This window comes from Sylvia atricapilla, chromosome W (assembly GCF_009819655.1).
Source record: "Sylvia atricapilla isolate bSylAtr1 chromosome W, bSylAtr1.pri, whole genome shotgun sequence".
Lineage (NCBI taxonomy): Eukaryota > Metazoa > Chordata > Aves > Passeriformes > Sylviidae > Sylvia > Sylvia atricapilla.
In genome coordinates, this window is record NC_089173.1 from 14,623,197 (window position 1) to 14,650,305 (window position 27,109).

At 41.1% G+C, this 27,109-nt stretch overlaps 1 protein-coding gene and 1 long non-coding RNA gene across 2 annotated transcripts in view; both read right to left on the reverse strand.

Moving 5' to 3' along the window:
* The window catches only part of LOC136373474 (uncharacterized), a 73,561-nt gene that overhangs the window by 16,677 nt on the left and 29,775 nt on the right, over positions 1-27,109 (reverse strand). The gene's annotated exons all lie outside the window — the stretch shown is intronic.
* The window catches only part of LOC136373454 (bromodomain and WD repeat-containing protein 3-like), a 50,689-nt gene continuing 27,839 nt past the window's right edge, over positions 4,260-27,109 (reverse strand). Inside the window, exons 11-39 of the mRNA XM_066338351.1 lie at positions 26,906-26,946; positions 25,381-25,485; positions 24,257-24,410; positions 23,683-23,817; positions 23,157-23,285; positions 22,531-22,756; positions 21,719-21,889; positions 19,984-20,167; positions 19,439-19,532; positions 18,679-18,828; positions 17,104-17,180; positions 16,302-16,479; positions 15,465-15,581; positions 14,885-14,992; positions 13,713-13,837; positions 13,426-13,508; positions 12,856-12,967; positions 12,389-12,450; positions 12,148-12,303; positions 11,362-11,482; positions 10,725-10,850; positions 10,560-10,641; positions 9,981-10,037; positions 9,520-9,660; positions 9,149-9,301; positions 8,142-8,305; positions 7,557-7,654; positions 6,944-7,102; positions 4,260-5,751 (exon numbers count right to left, since the gene is read on the reverse strand). Of these exons, the coding sequence (XP_066194448.1) occupies positions 4,976-5,751; positions 6,944-7,102; positions 7,557-7,654; positions 8,142-8,305; positions 9,149-9,301; positions 9,520-9,660; positions 9,981-10,037; positions 10,560-10,641; positions 10,725-10,850; positions 11,362-11,482; positions 12,148-12,303; positions 12,389-12,450; positions 12,856-12,967; positions 13,426-13,508; positions 13,713-13,837; positions 14,885-14,992; positions 15,465-15,581; positions 16,302-16,479; positions 17,104-17,180; positions 18,679-18,828; positions 19,439-19,532; positions 19,984-20,167; positions 21,719-21,889; positions 22,531-22,756; positions 23,157-23,285; positions 23,683-23,817; positions 24,257-24,410; positions 25,381-25,485; positions 26,906-26,946 (4,284 nt within the window). The 3' untranslated portion in view covers positions 4,260-4,975. The remainder of the gene's footprint in view (positions 5,752-6,943; positions 7,103-7,556; positions 7,655-8,141; positions 8,306-9,148; positions 9,302-9,519; positions 9,661-9,980; positions 10,038-10,559; positions 10,642-10,724; positions 10,851-11,361; positions 11,483-12,147; positions 12,304-12,388; positions 12,451-12,855; positions 12,968-13,425; positions 13,509-13,712; positions 13,838-14,884; positions 14,993-15,464; positions 15,582-16,301; positions 16,480-17,103; positions 17,181-18,678; positions 18,829-19,438; positions 19,533-19,983; positions 20,168-21,718; positions 21,890-22,530; positions 22,757-23,156; positions 23,286-23,682; positions 23,818-24,256; positions 24,411-25,380; positions 25,486-26,905; positions 26,947-27,109) is intronic.

Consider the following 27,109-nt stretch of genomic DNA (forward strand, 5'->3'; position numbering starts at 1 on the left):
ACCCAAGCAGCCACCACTCTCTGAGGAAGAATTTTAGGAAGAGAAACTGTGGATTTGGATTTTACCTGCAAATATTCAGCAGGATTTCACCTCCCACCCCCCCAAAAAAACTCCTCACAGACCCAAAACCCAGGAAGATCTGCAGTGCTTGCCAATGAAAACCCCTAAACTGAGGAACTGCTCCTAATTTTCCACTGGTGGAATTATTTCCCAACTATTTACACATTTGCCAGCTCCCCAGTGTGGCTGCAGTTACTACCAGGAGTAGTAACTCCAAGTGCTTGGTTTGCCTTGGAAGTCTCACAGACTCAGATCAGGTACCCACATCCATACACAAAAATGTATTTCAGCACCATTTTTAGAACACTAGAGTTAAGGCTATTACAGCAATTCCCACTGGAAATCTTAAATTTTCAGGGATTCGTAGCACAGTTGTGTGAGTTCGCTGTGGGCTGAACACGACGTAGTAAAAATGTACAAGCTTCCAATGGGTCTTTGCATTTCTAAGACAAAAAAGACAAGTTTTTAGACTAAATTTTGCAGGCTGTTACTTACTGTACATAAAGGAGTTTTTTTACCATGTGTAAACCTCGGACATATTGAAGAGTTGAAAAGTCTCTGTCACTCATGCACAGGGATTTGCTATAATACACACTGTAAGAACAGAACAACAGCTCCCTACCTATTAAATGTAGAGTTAGCCTTGGAGGGCTAACTGCTCCTTCAGGAAATCATCAGCATTTTATAAAACTCTGCAGGATGGTTTTTAAATAAAAAGGTAAAATTAAGACATGTAAACACACAAAGATGTTTTTAACCCATGAAATCCATGACAGGACACTCCAGATCAGGACACATCCTTAAACCTACAGCTGTTCACTTTTCCCTGGTGTTCACCATTAAAAGATGGAATGAATCAAGTTTTTATTGAAAATTAGTGATTTAAACTGATTTTCTCATGTTAATATTCTGTGATTTGGAGCACAGAGACATTACTGAGACACCCAGGAGCAGCTTTTCCAAATGCTTGGCAAGGGTCATCTTGTTTCTGGGAGTCAAGAGAGCCTCCAAATATTTTTTTTTTTAATTAATTAAAAACTCTCTGCCACACCCCTGGTGCCAGCTCTCTTCCCTGCTCTCTGAACTACTCAGTCCTTCTGCTTCCCCACAGGAGGAGCAGCTGAGATGGTCATTGATGAAAACATTCCAGGAAAATGAAACTACGCAAACAGGACACAGAATTCGAAGCAGCCAAAAATCCTCCATTAATTATTTTTCCACAATTCTTTTTAGTTTTTGTGTGTGCAGGGTGGAGGTGGTTGGGATTAGGGGGTGACCTCTGCTTGGCTGATGGAGAAAGGACTGATGGAAAGAGGGAGGAGGGATAAAACTGCCCAAATCCATCCAAGTTCAAACACCAACAGAAAGGCTTGGATTAAACCTAACAGCCTAGCAGGCCATCTGAAATAAAATTCACCACTATATCCAAAGTTTCCAAGAGAATAAATAAATAGCCTATAAAAGGAAATTATAGGACAGAGGTGGGGCATGGCAAAGAGGAAAACAAAAGGTGATGGAGAAAATAAAAAGCAGGTGAAGTTTAGGCTGAATCATGGAATTACTAAGGTTGGAAAAGGCCCCAAGATCATCAAGTCCAACCTTCAACCAAATCACACCATGACCACTGAACCACCAAGGGCCACGTGTTCAGCTCTTGGATGGTGACTCTGCCACCTCCCTGGGCAGCCTCTTCCACTGCCTGACCACTCTCTCCATGAAAAAATTTTCCCTAATATCCAAGACAACAGCACCTCACTACTGCCAAATAAGCTTTGTCATCCATGCCCTGGTCTGGAGAGAAAGGGGAGCACTGCAGGGACAGTGGATTTGGGCTGGGAGAAGCTGAGAGCAAAGACACACAAGATTTCAGCCCTGTGTGTGGGCCTGAGGCCTTTCCCAAGGTGTCCCCAAGGGTTCTGAGGAGCCCCAGCAGCTCAGGACTGGGATCGGCCAGCAGGACGCCTCACGGGAACAGAGGCACCAATGCCCAAACACCTACAGGAACTGAGGAGCCCCTGGCCTGCCTGCTCATCCTCAGAAATCCCATTTAAAATCAGACCTTAAATCCCATTCCTTAGGCAGAGTCTGGAGTTTTCTGGTGAGAGTGCAAGGAAAGACAGCACATTCCAGACTCTGAAGCCTGCCTGGAACTTGGCAGGGTCTGGAGCAGGGAGACTTTTGGATGGTTTAAATCACTTTAAATCCTGCTTCTGCTGCACCTGTAGGGCTCATCCTAAGTTTACCACACCTGTAAGTGGCTCCTGATAGGATTTGGGATTTGAGAGTATCCAAGTTCCTATGAAAGTGTAATTATTCCACAGAACTATGAGAAATCAACTGCCCGACTCAGAGGAAGAATCCAGACACAAATCCAAGCAAAAAGAACAGCTCTAAACCCAAGTTGTCATGCTTATAAAAGGTTCTCATGCACACACACAAAAAAAAAAAACAAAAAAAAAAAACACAACACTTTTTTTTTTTTTCATTTTTTACACTAAATTATGCTGTCCCAACACCCCCTGCTCTAGCTCATAGTCATGGGACACAGTAATACTTACGCCACAGCAAAGTGATGCTTCACTGGTATCTTCACAGTACAGAGAAAAGATACAGTTAAGAACATATTAAATTATACTCTAATTGCTGCTAAAATACACCAGCTTATAAAATGATTTCTCTGGAATCCCTGTGGTTTTTCTCTCCCCGACCCCTACACAAAATAAATAAGGAATAAGTGGATTTTCAGCCAGTCAGAAATAGAGGAAAAAAGCATTTCTTTTGCATTTCAAGCTTTTCAGGCTTTAGGACAGAACCCATAGTGTTTACATTAGCTCACAGGACTGATCTAAGGGATATGATTCCAGCTATGGACTGATGCATACATGCTATTCCTGGCTACCATATGTAAAAAGACCAATCAGTCAAACAAATAATACATTTCTCATAAATATAAATGCATGTATATATACAGATATATGAGAGAGGTGATAGGACAGGTCTTTATACTTTAAAGCCCAACACAGAACTAGGAGAGCCTCTGCACTTGTTTTTTTCCCCACCCCTCATTAAAAACCAAATCAAGTCCATCACTGGATTACAGTTGATTCCAAACATTCCTTAAAAAATTAAAAGTGTGGTTTTCGTACTGTACCATAAACTCATATTAATGAGCAATTTAGGATATACTCTCCTCCATCACAAAACTAAACCTCTGCTCTTTTTTTTCAAGTAATTTTTGCATCTAACTAGGATTTTTTTTTTTTGAAAGCAAGATAAAATAGCTAGTGCTTAATATAGAAAGTCAAAAATTAAATTCCTTCTGCATCTAAAAATATACATGGGTCACTCTTTGCTGCCTGAGGTTTTCCAGAATTATTGACCAAGCTGTGCACAAAAGAACTTCAGGATATTGGATGAAAGCTCAAAAAAACCCTAAAAACCTTGAAAAATTCCACTGGAATTTTGTAGTCTCTTCTGACTTGTTCTCTCTCTAACCTGACTCTGAACTGTCAGACAAGGGGAGGAAATTGGAATCCCACATCTCTTCCAGCCAGAGCCCTGGAAGGAAGAGACCACTCACCTCCAACTCAGCCCACACCACTGCCGAGGTCACCGAGGAGCCAGAGCAGGGATCTCCTCACTAACTGCACTACCACTGCCAGAGGATTTCAAGTCAGCATTTCCCAGGACAACAAGAGCACAGTGCAACAGGAATTCTGTTCTGGAAGCTTGAGACACAAGAGTCAGTCTGGGGGGGCGACAGCTCCCTCAGTACCTCTGAGGGGCCAGAGGGCCTGAACCACATTTCCATGGAGCACGGGGCAGTGGGGGCCAGGCAGCCCCTCTGCACAACCAAATCCCAAAGCTGCCCCAAACATCTGCTGCTGAGAACTCTGAGAGCCATTGCATTTGTTTTCTTGGTGGCAACACAAGGAAGATAAAGCTACTCACAACTTCCACCCCTCTACATTCTGTCTCACCTCTTCTTCACCACGCTCTGAATAACAGCATCTATTTTCTTTTCAGTTTCCAGTAGTTGTAAATAAGAGGTAGCTGAGCTACTATTAAAAATCATGCTTTGAAGAGGAGGAACCTTTCAAATGTTGAAGCCACCCCTTTAGCTGCACAATCTCAATTAATACTGTAAAAATATGAGGACAAAAAGAAAATAGATGCAAGTAACTTTTGCATTTGGCACCTTTTGTCTAGATATTCATACTTCTCAAGTATTCTCTTTTTAATAAAGTTAATGCACACATAGGACACACCACATCAAAGGTTTGCTACATATTTACAAGGCACCAACCCTTTGTCACTGTTTTTACACGAATAAAGAACCAATAGAAAGCACATCAGGACCCCCAAAACTGTAGTATGGACATACTTCAGTTCAACACAATTCCATCAACGTTTGGCCTGGGAAGATTAAAATAATCCAGATCCTTCTTACAATATAGAAACTGTAAACATTTTATAGCTGCCTTTAGGATTGGTGTATTGTGCAAAAGTTATAATTATTACTGTCTCTAAGGATTTATGGCAGAAAACACATAAAAACTCTGTAAGAAGGTGCTATTTCTATAATACAAAAATAAAACGAGGGAGAGAAGTCATAAGCGTGACTTGAAAATGTCATGTTCTTACTGAGAAGCTGGAAGCCTCTGTAATGTGATGAACTCGTAGTGTGTGGGGAAGAATTTCTGTAATTTAAGGCCTAATGACTAAGGCTTGTTTTGACCAATGAAGTGTGGAGATCTGAAGCTTTAAAACAAACACAAAATGACGGGATGGAAAAGCACCACTGTGAAACGTGAGTGGAGTCCCCGCACAACTTGCTTGGTAGAATTTCTGGTAAAATCCCTGCAGTAGAAGGCCATTGAAGTTCTTTTAAAATCGTTCCAAAGTTTTCCATCTGTCAATAATTCCATCCCATGAGATGGCTGACCCTGGCTTTTTCTGTCATTTTCCGCACCCTGCCTGACCTGGAAGTACCAAGGTTCAAAGGATCCTCGGTGTGCACAAAATTGTCATTGTCGGAGTCATCGTTGTACAGGACAGTTCTCCTGCCCTCATTCCTGGTTTTGATCCGAGGGGGTCGGCTGAATCTCCCTCCAAACATGTTCTCCCCAAACTGTCCCCCAAAGAGGTTTTCAAACTCGTTGTCGGCGAGCCGGGCACGTTTTGCTCTGATGGCTCCTCGTGAGGCCCCTCGGCCTCTCCTTCCTCCCCGGCTGCCACCTCTTCCTCTGCCGCAGCCTCTTCCACCTCTGCCCCCTCTTCCCCCTCTGCTCCACCTTCCCCACCTGCCCCATCTGCCCCTCCTCCCTGTCCCTCGGCCCTGCCAATTCTGTTTGCCCTCAGCGAGTTTCTGTTTGATTTTCCGTTTGGGTTTTTTGGATTGCACAACTTTGCTGTAGTCGTGGTCGCCATCGATGTAATCCTGGTCTGTCCTGGAGGTTGATTCTGAGTCAGAATCAGAACCACTTCTGCTTTCAGAGCTGGAGCTGGATCCTGATTCCCCACTTTCTGATGAAGACAAACCAGACTTTTCCTTTAACTCTCTCTTTTTTTCCTCCTCCTCCACCTCCTCCAGGTGCTCATCCTCTTCTGAGGCGCTCAGCAGCTTCCTCTTGACTCCTGCCCGGGGTTCTCTGCCATCCCCACTGGTGAGTGGCCCATCAGGAGAGTGATCTAAGTAAACACAAAATAACCCCATCAGCATCACACCACAGTTAAACAGGACACAGAAAGTAGGATTTGCCTCAGTTGCCTTTGGGATTCTCCTCAGCTGCCTCTGAGGTGTGCTCAGGGATGATTCACTGGGAGCTACTCACCTTTTACATGCTGTGGACACAAGCAGGTGCTCAAAGGGGAAAATCTACCAAAACAAACAGTTTTTATCTGGAAGCAATGGCTGCAAACTCTCCTGAGCAAGAGTTCAGTGAAGATCCAGGCAAAAAAAGGAGCCTGGAGTGACCAGGTTGGATACAAACATCTAAAACTCAGTCAGGTGAATCCTACCTGGAGTGCCAAGGCAGGAACACTCTAAAATCCATTTCAAAATATACACAAAAATAACATTCTGCAAGCAGCATTTATTCCCCATCAAATGCACATTCTCCAAAGGCTTAGTTCAGGGAATATTAATGGAAAACATCACTCAAGAGAGTCAATGACCCAAGAAAGCTCACTGGGATTGCTGAACACCTTAAATGAAAATTAAATAAAGTATCTTGCTGGCTTGGGACCCAAAATCCTCCACGTTTTCAGGGTTATGAATCTGACAATGAAGATTAAATATCTTCTTTAAGACAGGACAGGAAAAAGCTCCCCTGCAGCATCCATGACTGCCACAGCACAGGAGTGTGGACTTGGGAAAGGCTCCAGGGTTCTGGAAATGCTCATGTAGTGCCTACCTCGGTGGAAACTCTGAGTAATTCATCCCTGAGATTACCACACCTGAACTGTCTCCCTTTTAATCACAACTTCTTTGTTTTGCATGTGAGAAAAATATTTCAATGTTTTTGTAAACTTTCTTTTATCTTTGGTTTCAGCTTGATTAATAAAAGGTGAAGGCTTTGGGGTGAGGATTCTCTTGGTTTGCTTTCTGTAACTCCTGAAGGAACTGTAGGAGTTTAAGAGCAATCAAGTTTTCCATCTGAAGAGATTTTAAAGGACTTCACTAAAGTGCACATGGAATCATCTGCATTCCACACCTCAGACAAGACATCACAGAGTAAAGTAAATTCAATTTTTTGGTATGGTTTAGGAATATATACTATGCTACACTGAGGCAATAATTCCATAAACATTAGACAGAAGCAAGATCTTCCATCTGTAGTGAAACCAGTCAGTCAAAGCACATAAACTTATTATTTCTCACCTTGTTTCACTGGTGTAGATTTGCTCCTGACTGGTCTGCTTTTCCCTGGATCTATGGCATTTCCACTCCGGCTCTGTGCATTTGAGCCTGACGAAGACGGTTGACCCTCCAGCTCTTCACCAGTGGCTGAACCCAGAGGTTCTTCTGCTGTATCTGAAACTTCAGACAGGACACCACAAGGGGACAGGGTGATTATAATGCTCTATCTACAGGGCTGTGTCTGGGGAAGTTCTGTATGCCCTGAGTTAACAGCCTAAGTCAGGGTAATTTCACCAAGCTGCTCTGCAGCCAGGGAAAGACAGATTCCTCCAGAGTGTAATTCCAAGTAGGATTAATTTAATTAATTATCCATCACTGCTGTAGTAGAGAGACCCATACACAGGAAGTCTGGGCTTTTGTCACTGGAATAATTCTTATAATGGCCAGACCCAGGTTCCCAATACCCTGGTCCTTACCCAGAACTTCCCAACAGCCAACTCCAGCTAAAATAACCTACAGAAAACACATTTCCAGGACCTTGCTCCTTCAACAGGTAGGTTTTGCATGTGTCTCATGAGGACAAGACTCAACCTGCACAGACAAACTGCTGTAAAAGAAAGGCTGGATTTCTCACCATGAGATGAGACTGGAGAGTTAGTCCTGGTCAGGGGCAGTAAGGTATTTTGGTTTGGTTTAGGTTGAATCTTCATTTGCTTCTGTTTCCCTTTTGGGCTGAAAACACAGAATATACCAAAAAGAGAAATCTGTTATCACCAAAGACTCAAATACAAAACTGATTTCTCCTGCAAAATGATCTCTTTTTCCCCAGTGTGATAACACTAAAAATAGTTACACCACAGTGCTGTTTGCTAAAGGTATAGGGGTTTGCAGGGACAAGATTTTATCTCCCCTTTTAAAACCAACAGTCAGTTTACTTAGATAATGTATCGGATGAAGATAGGGAAGTGTTACACAACACTTTTTCAACAATTAAAAAGCAAAGAGACAGCTCATCTTTCAATTCATTCAGAGGGAACACTTGTAACCACATCATCTTTCACTTACCAGAATTACAAACTACAAACTGAGCATGATTTTATCTCCCAAAAGAGCAAGTTCATCAGGAAATGAGCAACACTGTGCTGGTTATTCCCAAAAGCACATCTACCCCTGTCCTCTGGAATGGCACTGCTAGCCAGGCTCACCATCCCTGTTTTACCTGGATGCTCTGCTGGTTGAAGGGGAACTGCTGCTGCTCCTCAGCAGTTTTTGGTACCGAGGCCTTTTCCTCTTCTGACATTGCATTGCTGACTTGTACTCAGAGATGATGTTTTTCATGTGATTCTCAAATAAGGCAGAGAGTCGAAGGGTCATGCTGTAAATCTGCAGTGAGGAAAAATGGTCAGGCTTATTAGAGCTGAGCAACTTGAAGATCAACCAAAAACCACCACAAAGATGTCCAGACTTTGCAACACAAAGAAAAAATTTGCAGCGATGTTCCACTATGAGGTTCTTTACAGATTATTTCCTTCCATGGGCCATGTGTATTCTTGCAACAGAAAGTGTTTACATAAAGGGATTTAATAACAGTACAAAATATTTCCAGAGTTGAAGGAAAATGGATTTCTGGATTACTGGAATACAGTCCCCTTTGTCAATCACCATGAAGCATGGAAGCAGGCCTTAAGAGAACTTGAATACCAAGGGAAAAACAATTGCATTTCATGTCTCCTCACCTTTTTTTTTGCACTAAATCCCTGGTGAACTCTCCTTACATTACCCTTATAGAGTTACAGAGAAGCAACCCAAAATGTCCTCCCTCCTAATTTCTGTAAACCAAATGTCAAAACCTTTAAATGACTGTCCTGTCCTCCTCCTAGGCCTTGCTTTTGTGTAGCCTCATCCACAGTATGTGCAGTTATCAAGCTGATAGCCTTGTTTACAGGGATAAATTATTGAAAAAAAAAAAAGCAACTGGCGACCAGTTTTCTGTTACAAATATTGCAAGGATCAGCTGCAACAGTGACCATCATCCCAGATGAAAATGGATGTTAGAAGTCATCTGGGAGAGCAGAACAAAGCAAGTTTATAACCACAGAATTGGTGTATCCTGGTTATTTTTATTACACCAAGCAATGCTTTGCTCTTCAGACCTCATTTCACATGTTTTATGCATGTAGGGCCAAGGTCTTTGTTAAAAAACAGGCATTAAAATTTATTACTTACACGAGACTTTTTATTAGGAGTGTAAGCTTTAGAGTTGCAGAATATTAAACGAATATCTTTGTAGAATTCCAAGGGACTGGTGTAGTTTCCTGCTTCCAAGGTTTCTTTCACAGTGCTGAAGTCCATGGGAGTGTCTACAATATCTCGATAATCCTGTGAGAAAACACAGGAGAAAAATCAAAGCTCTCAAATCCTACAGCAGTAACATCACCTCAGTGTTCATCCAGTGGCTCAAGTCAGTCTTTTACTTTGAGAGTTGTTGCAAATAATTTCCTGAAAACATCAGCTCATAAAGGGAGAGGATAGAGCCATGCCCAGCATGGATATTCTGCCAAAGGAGGAACAATTCTGGATGTGGAAGCTGCACTTACAGGGTAAGAGAAGAGATCAACAGGCTGCCTGAAAGGCTCTGAGTCCTCTCGTTCATAAATCAGGTTTAAGAGCTGCTGGCACTGCTCCTTCCAAGCATCAGCACTGGCTTTCATGGGCTGCCTCTTCACTCTTCGTCTCACCTGCAGGGAAACAGGTATTGCAGATGGTATCAGAATATTCACATTGTTCCCTTGAAGTTCCTACTAATTTCCAAGCATTCCCCAATTAAAAAGAGAAATCCAGGAAGATTAAAGCAGAGCTGATAGCACAGCAATATGCAAATTGGACAAATTAAACAAGTTTGCCTTTTCTGGTCATATATAACACTCAAATCCATGAGAAGCTGCAATATTTCAGGTCCAGCCTTGCTATATTTATCAGTTGTATCGAAATTTGACTGCTGGAGATATTTTTTTTAATCAAATATTAAAAAAATTACCAAAGCAGAAATTTTACTCACCTGTCTCTTCCCAGAGGAAGTGCCTGGAGCATCTGAATCCACATCTACTTCTGCCACCTAAAGGCAAAGGGAATGATCACACACAGGCAGGTCTGGACAACCCTCAGCCATGGAAAAAGGGTGAAAATCCAGCCAACAACCACCACAGGGTTTCAAACTACACTGAAGGGGAGAAGGTGTCAGGAGAGGGAAGCAGCTCAGGGCAGTGATATCTACCCTGGATTCTACCTGACATTTCACTCCAGGGATCAAGTGATGGGAAATGACAGAGAATTACATAAGGAAATCAACTTTGCTGCCTCCCTGACAATGGAGAACTGTTGTCTTTTTGACTGAGTAACAGCTCCACTTCTCAGCTCCCCTCATTACTCATCCTTCCAACAAAACATCATGTACTGAGAGAAGATTAAACACAGACAGTTCCAAGAAGCATTTTTACTTCAGGGAGCTTATTGTCCCAGGTGAGCCTAAACAGCCTCATCTCCAAAACTCAGTGCAATTACCCACAAAATAAAGACTCAACAAAAATCAAAATTTCTTTCATGTGCTGAATTTTAAAAGGGAAGGAAATTATCTTACCTCTTCTTCCTCATCAGTACTGCTCAGGTCTTCTGCTTTCACCTTGTTGTAGATTTCTAATATATCAGTACAGCTCTGATCTCTGCAGGACAATGACAAAACCCAAGGTACACAATGAATGATACAAGGAATTGGAGCTGTGGGGTCTGTGAGGTCCAAACTCACCCAATGAAGCGGAGCAGGACATCTGTCACAATTTTGGCTGCTTTGACTATGGGGCTGTCCGGCTCGTTGAAAGTCCTGGCATTGTGTTCAATGTATCTTACCTCCCACATGAGGGCAGAGATTCTCCTGAAAAATACACAAAATTAAAGGAATGGGATGGAGAGGAAGGTGCATGTTATTTTTCTTTCATGTCCAGTAGGATTCTCCAGTAAAAAAATGGAATTGGGAATTCAGATCAAGAAGAAACAGGTGATCCTCAGAGGGGGGAAATAAGAGTAGGACATTATTTATTCCCAAATGAACTGGAAAAACTGAGATTTACAGTTTCCAGCATTATTCAGTCCCCTTCTGGCAACTGCAACACAAGCAAAGACCCTGCTCAAAGGCAGCAGGGATGGAAACAAAGCAAACACACTGCTTCCAACACAGAGCCAGGCTCAGGATGTTAAATCAACACTCCAGATCCAGCTACGGAAGCTTTTGCCTTAACAACATGGCCAGGAGAATTTATTATTCAGGAAGACTCACTTTGCCCAAGGCCAATCTGATCTCATGCAGTTGCTGAAGGGACTTTAAACAGCATTCAGCTCCACATACTAGTAAATGCAATAAATGTCAGCTACAAACACATACTCACCTATAAAATCTGTTTTCAAGCCTCCTCCTGATGGTGGTGAGGTCAGTTGGATAAGCAACAACAGTGCAATACATGGGATAGGCACTAAGGTCCACTGGAACAGCAAAGGGATTTGAAATGTCTGCAAGACAAAAGACCACAATCATTTAGATGCCTCCAAGGGATGTTATACCAAGATTCCTTTTAATGATTTCTTTCAAAGAATTCGTCAAAAGCAATGCAGATCTATAGCTGAGGATGTCATTACCCACAGGGCAGGGTTCCTCCTCTTGTACCATCTATTCCTACTCTTGAAAAAACCCTTTCTGTTTAAGTATCACTTCTGAGATTCGTGTGCCAGCAGCCAATCTGACTGAAAAGAACATGGCATTTGCACTTAGAACAGGAATACTACAACATGCAGTACCAAATAAGAACACAGACATGTCCTGGGTGCAAACAGAGGCAGAATTTAAAGCATAGTGTGCTATTAAATGGTTACAAAACAGTTACAAGGAATTTGGAGGTGAAGGTATTTAGTGAGGATTTGTTGGTTGGTTTTGAGGGGTTTAATTATGTTTTGCTCTTTCACCTTTAGATATGACCCACTGGGAAGCCCCACTGAAAGAAATCAGGTGAAGCCCCAGAAAAAAAAAAGGGGAAATAGCTTGGAAACTGAAATATGAAATTTAAAAGGCTCTTTTCAATAATTTAGTTGAGTACATTTCAAATACTCCACACCAAGTCCCAGTCCTGTGCCACCTCCCTGATATTGTTAATCCTTCCCTCTTTTCTCTCCAAACATACCGAGGGAAAGAAGCTGCTCGATCCCTTGGATTACTCGTTCACATTCTTCATCTCTGGAATGGGCCCCCCATTCTCCTTCCTGGGGTTTGTAGAGAAGAGCTGTCAGCTCCTCTGGGGTCACAGGAACTCCAGCACCGACCTCCTCCGGATATGCAGCTGGAGAAGAACAATTCCAGAGGGTAAATCCAGGGCCCCAAAGTTGTTTGCTTTGTGCAGAGACAGGAATCCAACACACACTTACTTCCTTCTGGGATCAGTTCCATGTCCCACGGACTCATCCTCTCTCTTTCATTGTTGTCCCAGCTATTAAAAAATTCATTCAAATGCACAAGTTAGAGCTGAATATAAGGACACATCTTTTCTTTACCAGATTTGACCCAAAAGGTCACTCCAGTTAGGAATAAGACATTTCAACTCCCTATTTTCCTCTTGTATCTCCTATACAGTCACTGCACTGCTGTTTATACCAGAAGTGTTGCTTTAGGAATAAATTAAAAAATTACATAAGTAAATATTCAAATTAAAGAAATAGTCTAAAATAAATAAATAGTAAGTAACAAATAAGTACAACACATGAAATTAAATAAGTAAATAAAGTGTCTGGGTATGTATTTAAATGGAAAAAGGGATTCTAGTTCTTGATGTTCTTGATCCTATTTTTGAAGTTCTCTGAATTATGTAGGAGCCCCAGGACACGGAAATACTCACTGGACACTGTAGCACTGGAAGGAACTATCAGGATATTCTGCCTGGAAAGGCTGCTGACTCTCCACAGTCCCAAACCACCAGGCATCATCAATGATACTGCGAAATCTATCCCCTGGAAGGGCAAACATTACATTCAGAAAAAGAACAACATCAAGAATTGCTAAATATTTCCTTTTAGAGAATCAGCTCCATCTTTTGTGAATGCCCTATTTCCATCCTTACATTTTGCACCACAGGAGTTGAACCCTCGCCCTCAGGGCAGGCCTTGCCCATCTCTGGAAATAACTCACAGCTGCCTCACTCCTCAGATCCCAACAGATCAGGAGATTCTCCTGCTCTCACTGCCCTTGGAACAGTTTCTCTCTCTTTTTTTTTTTTTTTTTTTTTTTTTTTTTTTTTTTTTTTTTTTTTTTGCAACAGGAATTGCAGCAAACATCAAATAAAAGTCTCCAATAATCTTTACAATATCACGTGTGTATAGTCCTTTGCATCATGTAATAAAGACACTGTATCCCATTAAACAGCTGCAGAAATGGTGCAAAACACATGGAACTGGGAAAAACTACTCACCTATTTGCCAGTTCCTTTCTTTGGCTTCATTATAAAACTGATGCAGCACAAGGAAATCAATAACATCTGGCATATCGTGGTACCTTCAGGAAATAAGACCAAAAAAAGTTATTATTACCCAGAAATACAGGTCTAGATGAACTACACAGTCCTCAAATTCCATGCATTTGGGATAACCATTACTGCCATCATCATGCCTTGCACAGGAAATAAGAAAGGAGGAGAGAGAAGCTTCTACACTGCAAGGAAAGCTCTTGAAGAATGTCATCAGCATTCCAGTGACTTACTTTATGGAAAAGGATTCTCCTGTCATTTTGCCTGTGATTGGATCCAAGAATGCAAGCTTCAAGCAGCAGAGTGTGGGAGGCCCAACTTCATATTTAATTCCTACAGTCTTCACAAATTCTTGTTCCTATTCAGCAAGAAGCATGGAACAGCATTATTTTACCTTGCCAACAACAAAAATATCCATTTTAAAGTGAAGCACATTAATAAAACCCAAATATGTTTCCACTATACAGCACAGGTAATCTCACACATTAAATTTTCTCCTCCAAATACTAAAATCAATCACTGTCACCTCAAAAAGAAAAATGAAGAAGCTCATTCCCTTGGCAGGTTTGTGAACAGGATTTCTACAAATTATTCAAGAAGGTTCTAAGGAACAAACTCAGTTTTAAGCACACCAAAGGTTCTCCCTCACCTACCCTAGGGCCCCTCACTCTTGCACAGGGGGAAAAAAGGAAATTCTTCCTCTGAAAATGGAAATTCCACAATTGCCTTTATGTTCATGTCCTGTCAAAGCCCATCCTCAGTGAACAGCTATTTCCTTTCTTCACAAACTGATGATGCCTTGGAAAATTACAGCTGGAATCACTGAATATCTGAGACTAGTAACTGGGTATTCTCCCAGTAAAGCAATTATTTTCATTAATAGAACCACTGGCATGGTTAAGTGAATATAAGGACATATATGGGTTCTTCTCTTGATATGAAACCTGAGGAAAGCAGGAAAAAAAATATGGTAACACTGTGGATTAAGTCTTGGGAACTCATTCAAAGCAAGATCCAGTGTTTAAGAGAACTCCTGCACACATTTAGGTGTTTACACCATGATTTCTTATTTCTTACCACAGCATTAAAATCAAGAAACAGAACTCAAATGTTCAGGTCTCTGTAGAATGGTGAGAGAACCACAAACAGCTCTGCAGTGCTGGGTTCTGAATGAATTCAGTGTTCAAGCAAAAATAGTGCTGAAAGAGACCACTGAGAATCAAGTCCAAAACCAGGCAGTGAACAGATGTAAAGACTGTGTTAATAAAAACTGACTTTAATATTTACAATTAAAATTCTGATATTAACATTTTAAAGAATGCTTTCTTTACATTTTTCATGCTGGTTTTTCATGTTAGTTTAGCATTACAGACATTCAGCTCTTTGAAGTATTTCTTGAACTTACCCTGAGTTCCATTTTGTTCCATGGTTGTTTTTGCATGTTAATACTATAAATTTTGGCTTTCCTCACTGCCCTCACATAAGCTTCATGGCCTTGTCTAAAGTAGATGATCTTAAAAGAGGACAAAAAAGAGAGAAAATTAAGAGAGAAAAAAATAGCAAATTAAGAGAAAAGTGGAGAAAATTATTTTACTGATTGTGCTCTTCCTGTTCATTTTATACCAGGTCTTATCCTTTTCAGAACACATTGCACACTTACTTATTTCGTCATAAAACACTCTTCTAGAAAATATTTATATCAGTCCCCAAATTGGCACCTGCTCTGCGCTTTGAAACTGGGATCATTAAGAAATGTGCATGTGAAGATGCACAGCAAATTTTTCCAGCTAAGCCCAAGTTACCTGTGCAGAAAAAGGGACACAGGATGTGGATCTGTAAACAACAAACTGCCTGAGAATTAACAAAGTTATCAAAACTCAGCCTGTCCTGAGCACAATTCCCTGCAAATATTGCTGGATAGAACAGTCCCAAGCAAGCAGAGCTGCTGATTCCTCTGGGAATGTGGGAACTGCTGAGGGCAGTACCTCATCTCCCATCTGGGGCACAAAGGGCGAGCGGCGGGGAATGGTGTCCAGGATCCACTGTGGGGCCAGCCACTCCTCACTGGGCTCCCCTTCCAGGGACAGCAGCCCACTGGCTTTCTAAACACAGCACATCAGGAAATAATATAGGTAAGTCACAGACAGAAGTTAAATATTTGCACTAATTTAGAATGCAATCAACACAATAGTCAAAATAGAGTTAATTACTATGGAAAACTCATCATGCAGCAGTTACTACAGGTAAGATACAAGGAAAAGCAAATTGTGGAGTGTCATCCTTCCCAAAATCTCCACTAAATAGCAGAGAGTAAGACAGGTTTGTTATAAATATAATTGAAAATTAAAACCTTCATAAATCATTAAAATGCCCATGGCAGGGCAGTGGGATAAAATGATCTTTAAGACCTTTCCAACCCAAACCAGTCTATGGTTCTATAATTAAGAAATAAATTGTATTTTTATAAGTATTCAAAATGTCTTAAAAAATACCAGGAAAAAGAAATCTGACCATGTCAATACAATACATATCCATTATAATTTTACAACAAAACCACCCTGTTGTAAACCTGACTGTGGTGAAGAGCATAAATCTGGGAGAAAAAAAATGGCATTTGCAATGAAGAACCACCTATGGGAAACATGGAAGCACAATAAAATAAACAATAAAATTTATTGGTACCACTGGTACCACAATTACTGTGATCTCTATATTTTTTTACTCTATACCCATTTATGAAAAATTTTACTTTGAAAACAACCATTAAAACCAAATTTTATATTCATAAAATACAAAAGACACTAAGAATTACACTTGCTGACCTTTTTCCTTGCCTGTTTAAGTTTCCTTCGCTTTGGCTCCAGCCCTTTCGTTCCCTTCATATTTTCATCTTCAGAACTACTACAGATTTTCTGAGCTGCCTGCCTGGTTTGCCTCTTTGGAGGCTGCAGATTAATCCCAGCATCTGCTGTCCAGTCTGAATATTCACTTGATGAATCACTGCAGATAATGAAAAAGTTGTAAGAAAGAGAACCAAAAACTTCAGTTTCCCCATAGTGAATTGAAAAGTCCAAACATTCAACCTGCTCTCATAGTTCTGCTCAGGATTAGCACAGAATTTTGTTATCATGTGAATTTAAAGAAAAACAAGTGCAATCTGATTTGTGATTTCAGTAAATTTTTTTATCAATTTGAAACTCACAGTAAAACTCAATCTATGGCTGATATCAATTTTCATTATCTCACTGATTCACAGACTGACTTAAAAAGAACTGGCAGCAAAAAATGCATGAAACATTTAAAGAACTAGAGCACTTCCCTAAAAATCCAGTTCTGACTTCTTTAATACCAAATAATACATGTATAGCATTTATATGGCAAACTGGCATTGAAATTTTTCAAGTAGCTCATAATTAAAGACAATATTTTCTTATAAAAGGTTTTTTAGAATTGTTTTTGACTTTGAAAAGAAAAAGAACAGAAAAAAATCACAATGTAAAATGTTTCATGACAAACTGGTTAAAAATCAGTCTTCAAAATGAGGTGTGAGTATCTCAATATCAACTGTCCTACTTAAATCCCATAATAAACCAGTGTTACCAATTCAGAGTCCAGTGGAGGTACCTGGAACTGCTTTCACTCTGCCAGGCTGCCACAGGATCATCCATGGATGCATCACTTGTGCCAACAGTCTCATCTTCCTGTAGAGAAAATAACAGGATTCACTCTGGGGCCAAGGGTAAAATGTATCAATTTTGTTTGCAAGCCACTTGTGTCATCTGAGGAAAGCTTTGTATTAAAAGGCTGGTTGAGCTTTAAAGAAATAAATTCACAATTTCTTCCTATATCTTAATTAATATTATAATATATCCTTATATAGCTCTTACAGAAACAAATGTGAATTTTAATTATATCAGAACTATAGAATGAGTTCTTATTTAAGTGTTTGATTAATAAATTTTAGTGCCCAGGGACCCACTTTTTGAGCTGTTCTGTACTTTCAATGCATTTACAAAGCAACAATGTTCAGTCTCTTCCTTAAGGAGAACAAGTTATATTTATCTGGTATATTTTAAGTTCTTCCCTTGCCAAAATCAATGATTAATACCAATACTCAATCTCTTTCAACAGCAGTCTACAGATGTAGATGAAATCAAAGCACTGCAAAATGAAATCAGTCCTGACCCAGAATCCATGTGCTGTATGAAATCCCAAAATAGCAAGTAGTTTAACCCAACCCAGTTAAATTTACTTGAAAATGTTTGAGGTTTCCAAAAATACAGGAGCTATTTTAAGCTACTTTTGAACACTGTCCTGGCATTTAGGTAAACAATCCTTCACTCTCCAAGACCAATACACCACAGGAACACCACAAATCCCAGAGACTCAATGACCTGAGTGTTTCTTCCCATGTGGAGAATCACAGAATATCCTGAGCTGGAAGGGACCCACAAGGAACAGAGTTCAGTTCCTGGCTCTGCACAGACACCCCAACAATCCCACCCTGTGCATCCCTGGAGCACTGTCCAAAGGCTCCTGGAGCTCTGGCAGCCTTGGGGCTGTGCCCATTCCCTGAGGAGCCTGGGCAGTGACTGACACCCTCGGGGGAAGAACCTTTTCCTAAAATCCTGCCTGACCCTGCCCTGGCACTGCTCCAGCCATTCCCTGGGTCCTGTCCCTGTCAAAACCTCTCTGGATTCCCAAGACTGCTCAAAAGATCATCAAGAGAGGCTTTGGGATGGCATCAGCAGCAATTTGAGGATTCTTGGATGAATTCTCTCAGGCCCCATCAATTTATAGGGATCCAGCTGGAGCAGCAGATCCCACAGAAGTTCAGGGCTGACTGGGAGTTGATCACTCTCAGTCATGACCCTCCAGCTTAGAGCACTGGGACACCCTTGCTCCATCATCCATGTTGAAGATGGAGACAAAGGATGTGTTAAATCCCTCTGCCCTGTCCCTGTTTGTGAGGCGACCATCCCCATCCAGGAATGGGCCAATGTCATTTTTTCACTGCCTTTTGCCATGAATACATTTGAAAAACCTCTTTCTACTGTCCCCCCCCACCAGTCTTGGCAGCTCCACTCAAACTGAGTTTCGGCTGCACAAACTTCCTCCCCTCAGCAGACACAGGGAACCTAAACGTGTTCTGGGATTTGGGAATGGGGGAGCTGTTGGAGGCTGCTGGGAGGCTCAGACCTCAGAGGAGCTGTCAGACTCATGGCGTGCACAGGGGTTCTGGCTGGCTCCCTGCTGGCTGTGCTCGATGGTGGAGCGGGTCTGGTACGCGTGCTGCCGCTTCCACTGGTTCCTGCGCAGCGAGCGGCCACCTCCCGCCTGGAATTCGCTCTGCCGGGGAGACAGGAGCACAGACAGGGACAAATCAGGGAGGTACTCATGGGTTACACAGTTACAAGGTGCCTGGTTACAGTGGCTGAGTGTTGCACCCCAGTTACAATTGAGCAGTAAGAAATCATTGTGGAATTAGACAATATCTCTGACACACTGTGGATGTTTTAGGTGTGGATTTTTGGTTCAACAGAAATTCTACTTTATAAAGTAGCAATCTTTGGAAAAGAAATTATTGACGATACCATTTTTTTCTATAAAATTCCTGCAGTCTCTGCATAAGATAAATCCAGCCCCTTGTAAAAGTTTGGCACCTCTACGTTCCACAAGTCAAAGTGAAAACTCACTGTGGCTCTGCGATTTTCCTTTCCCAGCATCTTCCCACCACTGAAGCTTCAAGGATAGAGATTTACCACTATTTGGATATCATAGACAGCCAAATCACAGTTACAGAAGGAAGAAGACAGTGAGTCAGAGAAACAATTAGGACTATTGATCTTCTAAATAATTCAATAAAATTGTTTTGGGGGTTTTTGTTGGTCTTATTTTTGTTGCTCAGTGCTCAGAACTGCTTCTCAGCCAAATTGTCTCTTCCAGGGCATTAACTCACTCGTTGTAAGGTGTGGGATGGCTTTCTCTTCTTGTCAGCAGTGTATAAACTGATTTCTATTTCACCTTTGGCAGCTCGACATTCTTCCTGGACCCTAATTATACATCAGAAACACACATTATATTCATTAAGTCATCATGGAACTCAACAGCCTCCTTAATATACACATTAAAACACTTGTGCTGCTCTAAGAAATCTGTGCATAAATCTCCCCTAGCAGCATACATCCATTCACTCCTGGAATCAAGCTAAAGAAGCAAACTCGTTAGCTAAACAGCCGTAATTATTTTCAAATGTATTAAAATTATTTTCAAGACTTTTTAACATAAAGCTTGAGGGAAATGTGGTATTTGAAGTACTGAAAAAAGACTGAATTGTGAAAAGAAGGAATTACCATTCTCAACTCTCCATTCTGATCCCAATATTCCAAACAACCCAACCAACCAAGCCCCAAAGCTGACGTGTCACTGAAAAATCATTCCAGGAGTGTGGAAGGATCAGTACACAGCACACAACTGAATCTCTCGACCCACTGAGCCTCTTACTTGCTGATGCCTGGAGGGAGCTCGTTGACCACCACCCTCCTGCTCCAGGCCATGAGGTCCCTCTCAGTGGCCATCTGGCTGCGGGGCGCGTTGTGGTGCATCTGCCGCACGCCCTCGATCTGCCCACTCCGGCGCAGCCCCACATTGAGTGGGGAGACCACATCCAAGCCCGGGCTGCGAAGAGCTGGGGGGACATAAAGAAAGAGCTTCTTTACTTCCATGAACCACCAATAAAATTATAAATCCCAGGATGGTTTGGATTGGAGGGACCCTCAAAGCCCATCTCGTTCTACCCCCTGCCATGGACAGGGACACCTTCCACTATCCCAGGTTGCTCCAAGCCCCATCCAATCTGGCCTTGAACACTTCCAGGGATCCAAGGGCAGCCACAGCTTCTCTGGGCCCCCTGTGCCAGGGCCTCCCCACCCTCACAGGGAAGAATTCCTTCCCTGTATCCCATCCACAATTTAAAGCTTAAGGGCAGCATGAAGACTGATAAACAAACGTTGATAATAATGGAATCACTGCCATCATTGTCCTTACTTATCCCTCAACACAATTCCCACAGGCTTAAATATGGTAAATCACATGATAATATTGCACTTACGGTTGTGCAAAGCTGTATAAAAATATCTGGCTATTTAATATTTTATACATACTCAAATTAACTTACTCAAATGAGCAGTTCATGTGAGCAAAGTCATTGATCAATGCAAGTTCTAGAAGAGAACTGCTTTAATTTCCACACTACTCATATCTGGAAATTCCTTTACACAACTAGAAGGACACACAAATAAAACTGTGAACTGGGTCTGTACAACATATCCTAAGCAGCAGAAGAAACTTTGTGTGAGCTGAAGCTGCCTTTTAGGCAACCTTTCTGAAATATCAACTTAGATCAAAGCAAAAATGCATTTTTATATTTTCCCTGGTATTCTCCCCTAATATTTTTCTTACTCCTTGAATTGAAACACAAGCAATTCCACATCCAAATTATAATGAGCTTTGCCAGGAAATCTACTTCAAACACATGTAATAAGACACTTAACCTAGAAGTGATTTATTAGCAGCTGTGAATTCTCCCAAGGTTCAGGCTGACTTGCAGCACAGTTATGGGCATCTGCTCCCTCTCATCAGCTGCACTCACTCAGTTGCTCATATCTGATTGAGTGTGGTTTCAATATTTAATCACTTTGTGTATTAAAAATAAAATCACAGTAGCAGAACACTTAACGTGAGAATAATCTCAAGCTTTCTAAGGAAATACTAAGACAGAGTAACATGTTTATTTTATTAGCACTGATGCTCACTTGTGCAGCAGCAGGAAATCATTAGTCTGTCACAACACTGTATTCCACTGACAGCTCCTAATTATATGCTTTCATTTTGGCATTTTGCAGTTATGAAGTTTCATCTCTGCATTGATATCAAGACAATACAGTGAACTTCATGCTTATTTTTCAGGAAACTGGTTTATAGCAGGAATAATTCCAGTCTAATAATTCCAAGCAATCAGATACAGGCCCAGTTAGACCATTAGGTGCCCTCAGCTGCCCCTTAAATTTATAATTCCTCTGTTGGAATCCACAGAACATCCCACTGCTCCACAGGGGTTACCAAGGTGTACAAGGAGAGAAAAGCATCCTCAAAGACACTGTCTCATAACTGCCATTAACACTGATCAGTCCCTCCTGTGATAAGGAAGGAACTGATGAAGATAAGGCTGGGCACTGACCTCCATTAACAGAGTGGGATCTGTTGAGTGGAGGGTTTGGAAGAGTTTCTCCTTCATTAATTAGTCTCAGATCTTGTTCCCTCTGGAGCTCTCTGATCATTCCATCAAGGATACTCTCATCCTGGTCATTGGTTTGCTGCCCAATGACTTGTTCGACCACCTCACCATCACCTTGACAAGAATAAAGCCACAAATGCTGATAAAATGATGGATTTCTGTATTAAAAAACAGCCTAGAAATAATCCCATTTAAAACTCTGCACCACTATTTGTCTGCTCTGCAAAACATCTGATCATCAGCTGGCTTTCTGCTCTCATATAATAAATGGAGGCAAAGTTTAGAAGAGAAGTTACAAAAAAATCTCAAAACTCCAGACTACATGTAGAACATAAACACAAACCCTTAGAACCAACAGAAAGAAATTATGCTTCAGTAGGTAAGAATGGAAGGTGTTTTTTGGGATCAGCATTTTGCTACAGTTTGTGTTTACAAGAAAAAAAGAACTGTTTTAAAAAACAAAAGCTGGTTTTCCATGTCTTCCTCACCTTCCTGCTTTCTTTCTCACATCCACAGTTACAGAGATTAATAGACAACGCTTTAAACATCTGCCATATATCTGGGAAAAATCCACAGATTTTGGAATTCTCTTGCCTCCAGTCAATTTGATTCCACACATAACCCCATCCCACACCCTCTTCTACCTGTATATTGAATTTAAGCCATTAATTTATACATCCTCACAGCACCATCCCAGGAGCTGGTGCTCAATACTGTGCCACATTTGTATTATTCATGAGGTTCAGACAGAATACCATTAGCCACATATCCCAGCTGAGGAATAAGTTGTTCATCCTTGCAATTTTCCCTCCCTGGCACCAGCCGCTGGAATCTCGTGGGATGAGGATTTCCATCAACATCCACCAGGAATGGAGGAGGCATAAGGTGTGGAGCCTGTTGAGTCTGTTCATCCAGCACATAATTATTGGCATCCCGGATCAGGGGCCGGTAATCCGTGTGGAAGAACATCTGATCAGGAATCTGAAAGAAAAGCAATTTAGAAAATAAATCAATGGCCATTTGCAGCTGTCTTGCTGCTCTGGAATGGCTCCCATAAACCACAACTCCTACACTTGGGATCAGCACAAGGAATGCTATGATAGAGAACAGATTCCTACCAGGAATGTGGTTTATTACCAAGGCCTGATCCAGAAATTCAACAGTAAAATTGGCCAAGGGAGGTGGACAGAGAAGTAAATGCTTTTCTCCTCTATCTATAGAGTCTCTTGTCTAAATCTTTTTGATTTAGATAAACAGCAACTGCTCCATGACCTAATTATTATTTTGTCTAGGTCAGAGTGAGGGAATAAATTGTAACACAAATACTTCTAAGACAAAATCAGGTCAAGACAGGGAAGAGTTTAAAATTCATTCAACCTACCTTTTCATAATATTTATTGCATCCAAAACCAAATAGTAGCAAATGTCCATGAGAGTCTGTGCAGGCAAAATGCTGCCCATCTGGTGAGAACTTGCAATCAAAAACAGCTCCATGGCCTTGGCCCTCAATCTGTACCAAGCACAGAGAATTACTTTCACAACCAGACACTCTCTATAAGAGCATTTTCACAAACATTTCCCCTGTGCTTCAACATGTACTGAATCCTCATTCTGTGATTTCTCATCTTGCTCAAGACTGATTTACACTTTTATTTATTAAAGTTAAACTGAATAAGAAAGTAAAACTTCACATTTTCTCTCTGTCCTGAAATTTCAGCCCAACTTTTAATGTATATTCTGGAACAACCACCTGGAAGTCTACATTTTATGTTAATGGCAAACATAGGGCGAGATCACCAAAGATCTCACAGCTGTACTGGCTCTGGAGGTATTTAATGAAATCTGCTTTTGTCTCAAGAGCAGTTTTGCGAAAAAAGAAAAAACAAACCTTCTGTGATCCTTCTTACCATGTTAAAGTAATTGCGAATTTTTGTTCCTTTGTCTATATCCCAAACAAAAATATTCCCATCGTGTCCCGCTGAAAGCACAATCCTTTGGTCAAAGGGATGAGCCTCCAGAACAAAAACTTCGTCATCGTGACCCTGCAATGACAGCAGGGGAAAAAAAAGAAGTTTTATTTCTCCATGTGGTATCTCCAGATGTGCTGGGAGTTTCTGACAGGACATCCCAGATTAGGGAGTCACCCAGGACACCTCAACTTACTGGAACTGTGCTTGGTCACCATTCCTGCCACAGGTTTGGCAGTGTCACTGATCAGCACCATTGAGATGGGGAGGGATGGGGAGGAAGGAGACATCAGGGCACAAATGGAGCCTCCAAAGGGTTCCCTGTCAGCCAGCAATCACCAGGATTCTGCACATCAGTTCCTTTCCCCACGGTGCACTCTCCTCCCAGCAGGCAGGGGACAGCTGGATACTTCAACACCAAATCCTTGTCACAGGAATGGTGATGAGTTCAGCCTCAAATCAATCTCAGAGTGAACTACATCCACTTGGGATTCCCCCCTGGAATTGTACTCACAGATAAGCTATGGAGAAGCTGCCCTGTGGACGAGTTCCACACTTTGAGGAGGAAGTTGTTGACTGCAGTGATGACGGTGGCATCATATCGATCCCAAGCCACCATGGTAACCTTCAGCTTGGTGACCTTGTCCTCTCCAGATGCCACATTGTTTCTAGGGAAAGTAGTAATTTAAAAAGGAAAAAATCAGTAACTACATATGGAAACATTTAGGAGAGCTAATTCAGTATGAAATTCGGGGGAGGATGGATCACAGGAATCTCTGTGACTCTGGCTAAGGCAGAAGAATGAAGGATGGTTCTGAAGTGGTAAAAACTGAATACGGGAAATATTCAGTGCCACCGAGATTTATAGAGCTCTATTTCCTTAAAAAGGACATTTTCTCCTCTGTTTCTAAGCCATCATCCTTCCCTACCCAAATTTTTCCTTTCAGCTCTATTAGGCTTTTTCCTACAAGGCATTTTTCTTATCAGTCATCAATATCAGTAAACTCCACAATGAGCAGGAACCTGCTAAATAAATCCAACTCACACTTCCGACTGCAAACACTGAAAATGCAACCACTGAAATGTGGAGAATTCTGCAAAGCAAGTGCCTAATGGATTTCTACATTTCTGCATTTTGTTGCTCTGATTATTTAATTACAATTCAATTACAGGGCACTTAAAGAAGTCACTTGAGGATCTCAAAAAGAAAAATTCAAAACTCTAATTGAACCTGAGAACCAAACACTAATTTCACCTCTTACTTGGAAACCTAAGGTAGAAATACAATGCTAAGAACCATGTTGGATAGATATAGATATAGACAGATATAGATATAGATATATATAAGCAAATGATCACTGGGGCTCTACCAAAACCTCCTTCTGTGAGATAAATTGTTTGACATTCTTATTTCATGTGTAAAATCCTAAATATTCCTCAGCCATTAGGATAGGGAAGTACCAACAGATTATTATCTATTTGGGGGTGAATTAACTAAGTTGACAAAGCCACGACATTTTCAATACATGCACGGAAATCAACTCAAAATGGAAGCAAATAACCAGTTTTCAGTATAATGGAGGATTTAGCTTGCAGGTAAATGGGTCCATGACGTGTGTTCTGCTTGTTTTGCTTTACCCTGTCATTTTTGTAGCCATATCCAGGACCAGACTCTTCCAGTCATGCTGATGGTAGTGCCAGATTCTTGCTGTTCCATCCCTGCTTCCACTGACAAACCTTAAGCTGTGGGGCAAAGAGAAAAAAAGCCATGAAATTCTGAATAAAGATGTTTTTAGCCCCACATGGACACCAATAAATTACATATATGCACTTGGAAGTGTGTATTTGTACATCTCTACTTCTCTTACTCATGAGGTTACAATTTTCTTATCAGATACTGTAGGGTACCAAGAGAATTTCTAGCCCACAACATTAATTACATTTGGCTCCAGCAGCAGATGGTCTTGGAATGACTTCAATGTTGTTATTCATATGAGCTGCACATTCCTTTTTTAATGACATCAGCAAATCCCTGGAGCAGCTCAGAGTGGCAGCAAAGAAAGGGAAACTGCGTGCCAGGAGTCTGGCATAAATTATAATGCATTAACTTAGGGACAGGGTGAAGACAGGCAAGGGAAAGAGCCAAATGGAGCACAAGGAGGCTGTCCTGCCTGTGGAGCTGAACAGGAATATTTTAAATTTTAAACCCTTCTTTATTTAAAAATTTCAAGCATGCAGCAAATGTATTTAACCACATCATAATGCTTTGGCCATCGATGTCACAGAAATAATTTTTGTTGAGAAACTGGGAAAAAAGCTCCTCAATTAATAAATTTTCTCAGGATGGCCAACACCTTTGGAAGCATATTCCATTTATATACAAAATTATAATTAAAAGGCAAATCTATTCAATTTTATGAAGTAATTGTTTCACCTTTTCAGTTTCCCTGATCTGATTTTTTTCACTGTGATGAAAGAGTTTGAAAATGCTTGTGACAAATTAATTTTCTTCTTAATTTTACTTCTTTATATTAAAATAAAATGAAGGTACCCCTTTTCCATTCAAAGCATCATTACAGAATATAATTTTCAGTATGTGACCTCATTCTCTCTCACATGGCTTGGAATGAACTGGTGGTACAATTACCCCAGCACATTCCCACATAATTCCACATGACAAAGCTCTCCAAGTACAAGTGCACAGCTACAGTTGGGCTTGGAAGGTTCATCCCTTAAAGGCATATCCCTTAAACCTCCTGCCCAGCAAAATAAGGAATAGGAGCAAAAGCTGAGATAAAAAGGTCTATATCTACTAACTTTTGCTTTAGACTACATTGATTACAATGCTCTTCCTCCACAAGCAACCCCTCTGTGGGGGCTACATGGGAAGGTTCTTACACAGAGAGGTTATAAAATTTGGGTCCCAATTTGCTGTTTGAAAGAAAAAACAAATTAAAAGCACAGTTACAGAACATTTTTGTTGTTACAGCAGAGGACGAGTTCAAGCTTGTGGACATGACACACATCTTGCAACATACTGCAATAATTTGTTCAAGATTAAGCCAAGCCCACGGGCAAATCCTCCTGTTGCGCCAAATTTTCCATGAAATGTTGTTTGGAAAAATAAGTATCATCATTGTCAGGTCCAAAACCCAGCACTCACCTGTCACCATTGTTACAGAACTGCACTGCAACCACTTTGTCCTAAACAGGAGGAAGGAAAACAACAGAAGTGAAAAACAGCCTAAAAGATCTCCATGATGAGCTTTTTACTTAGCAAATAAAAAAACTGTCAAAAAACTTAAGTACAGAAAAGTTGTATTTGAAGATAAAACTTCCCCAGACACATTGTGTTAAATGCTGAAAT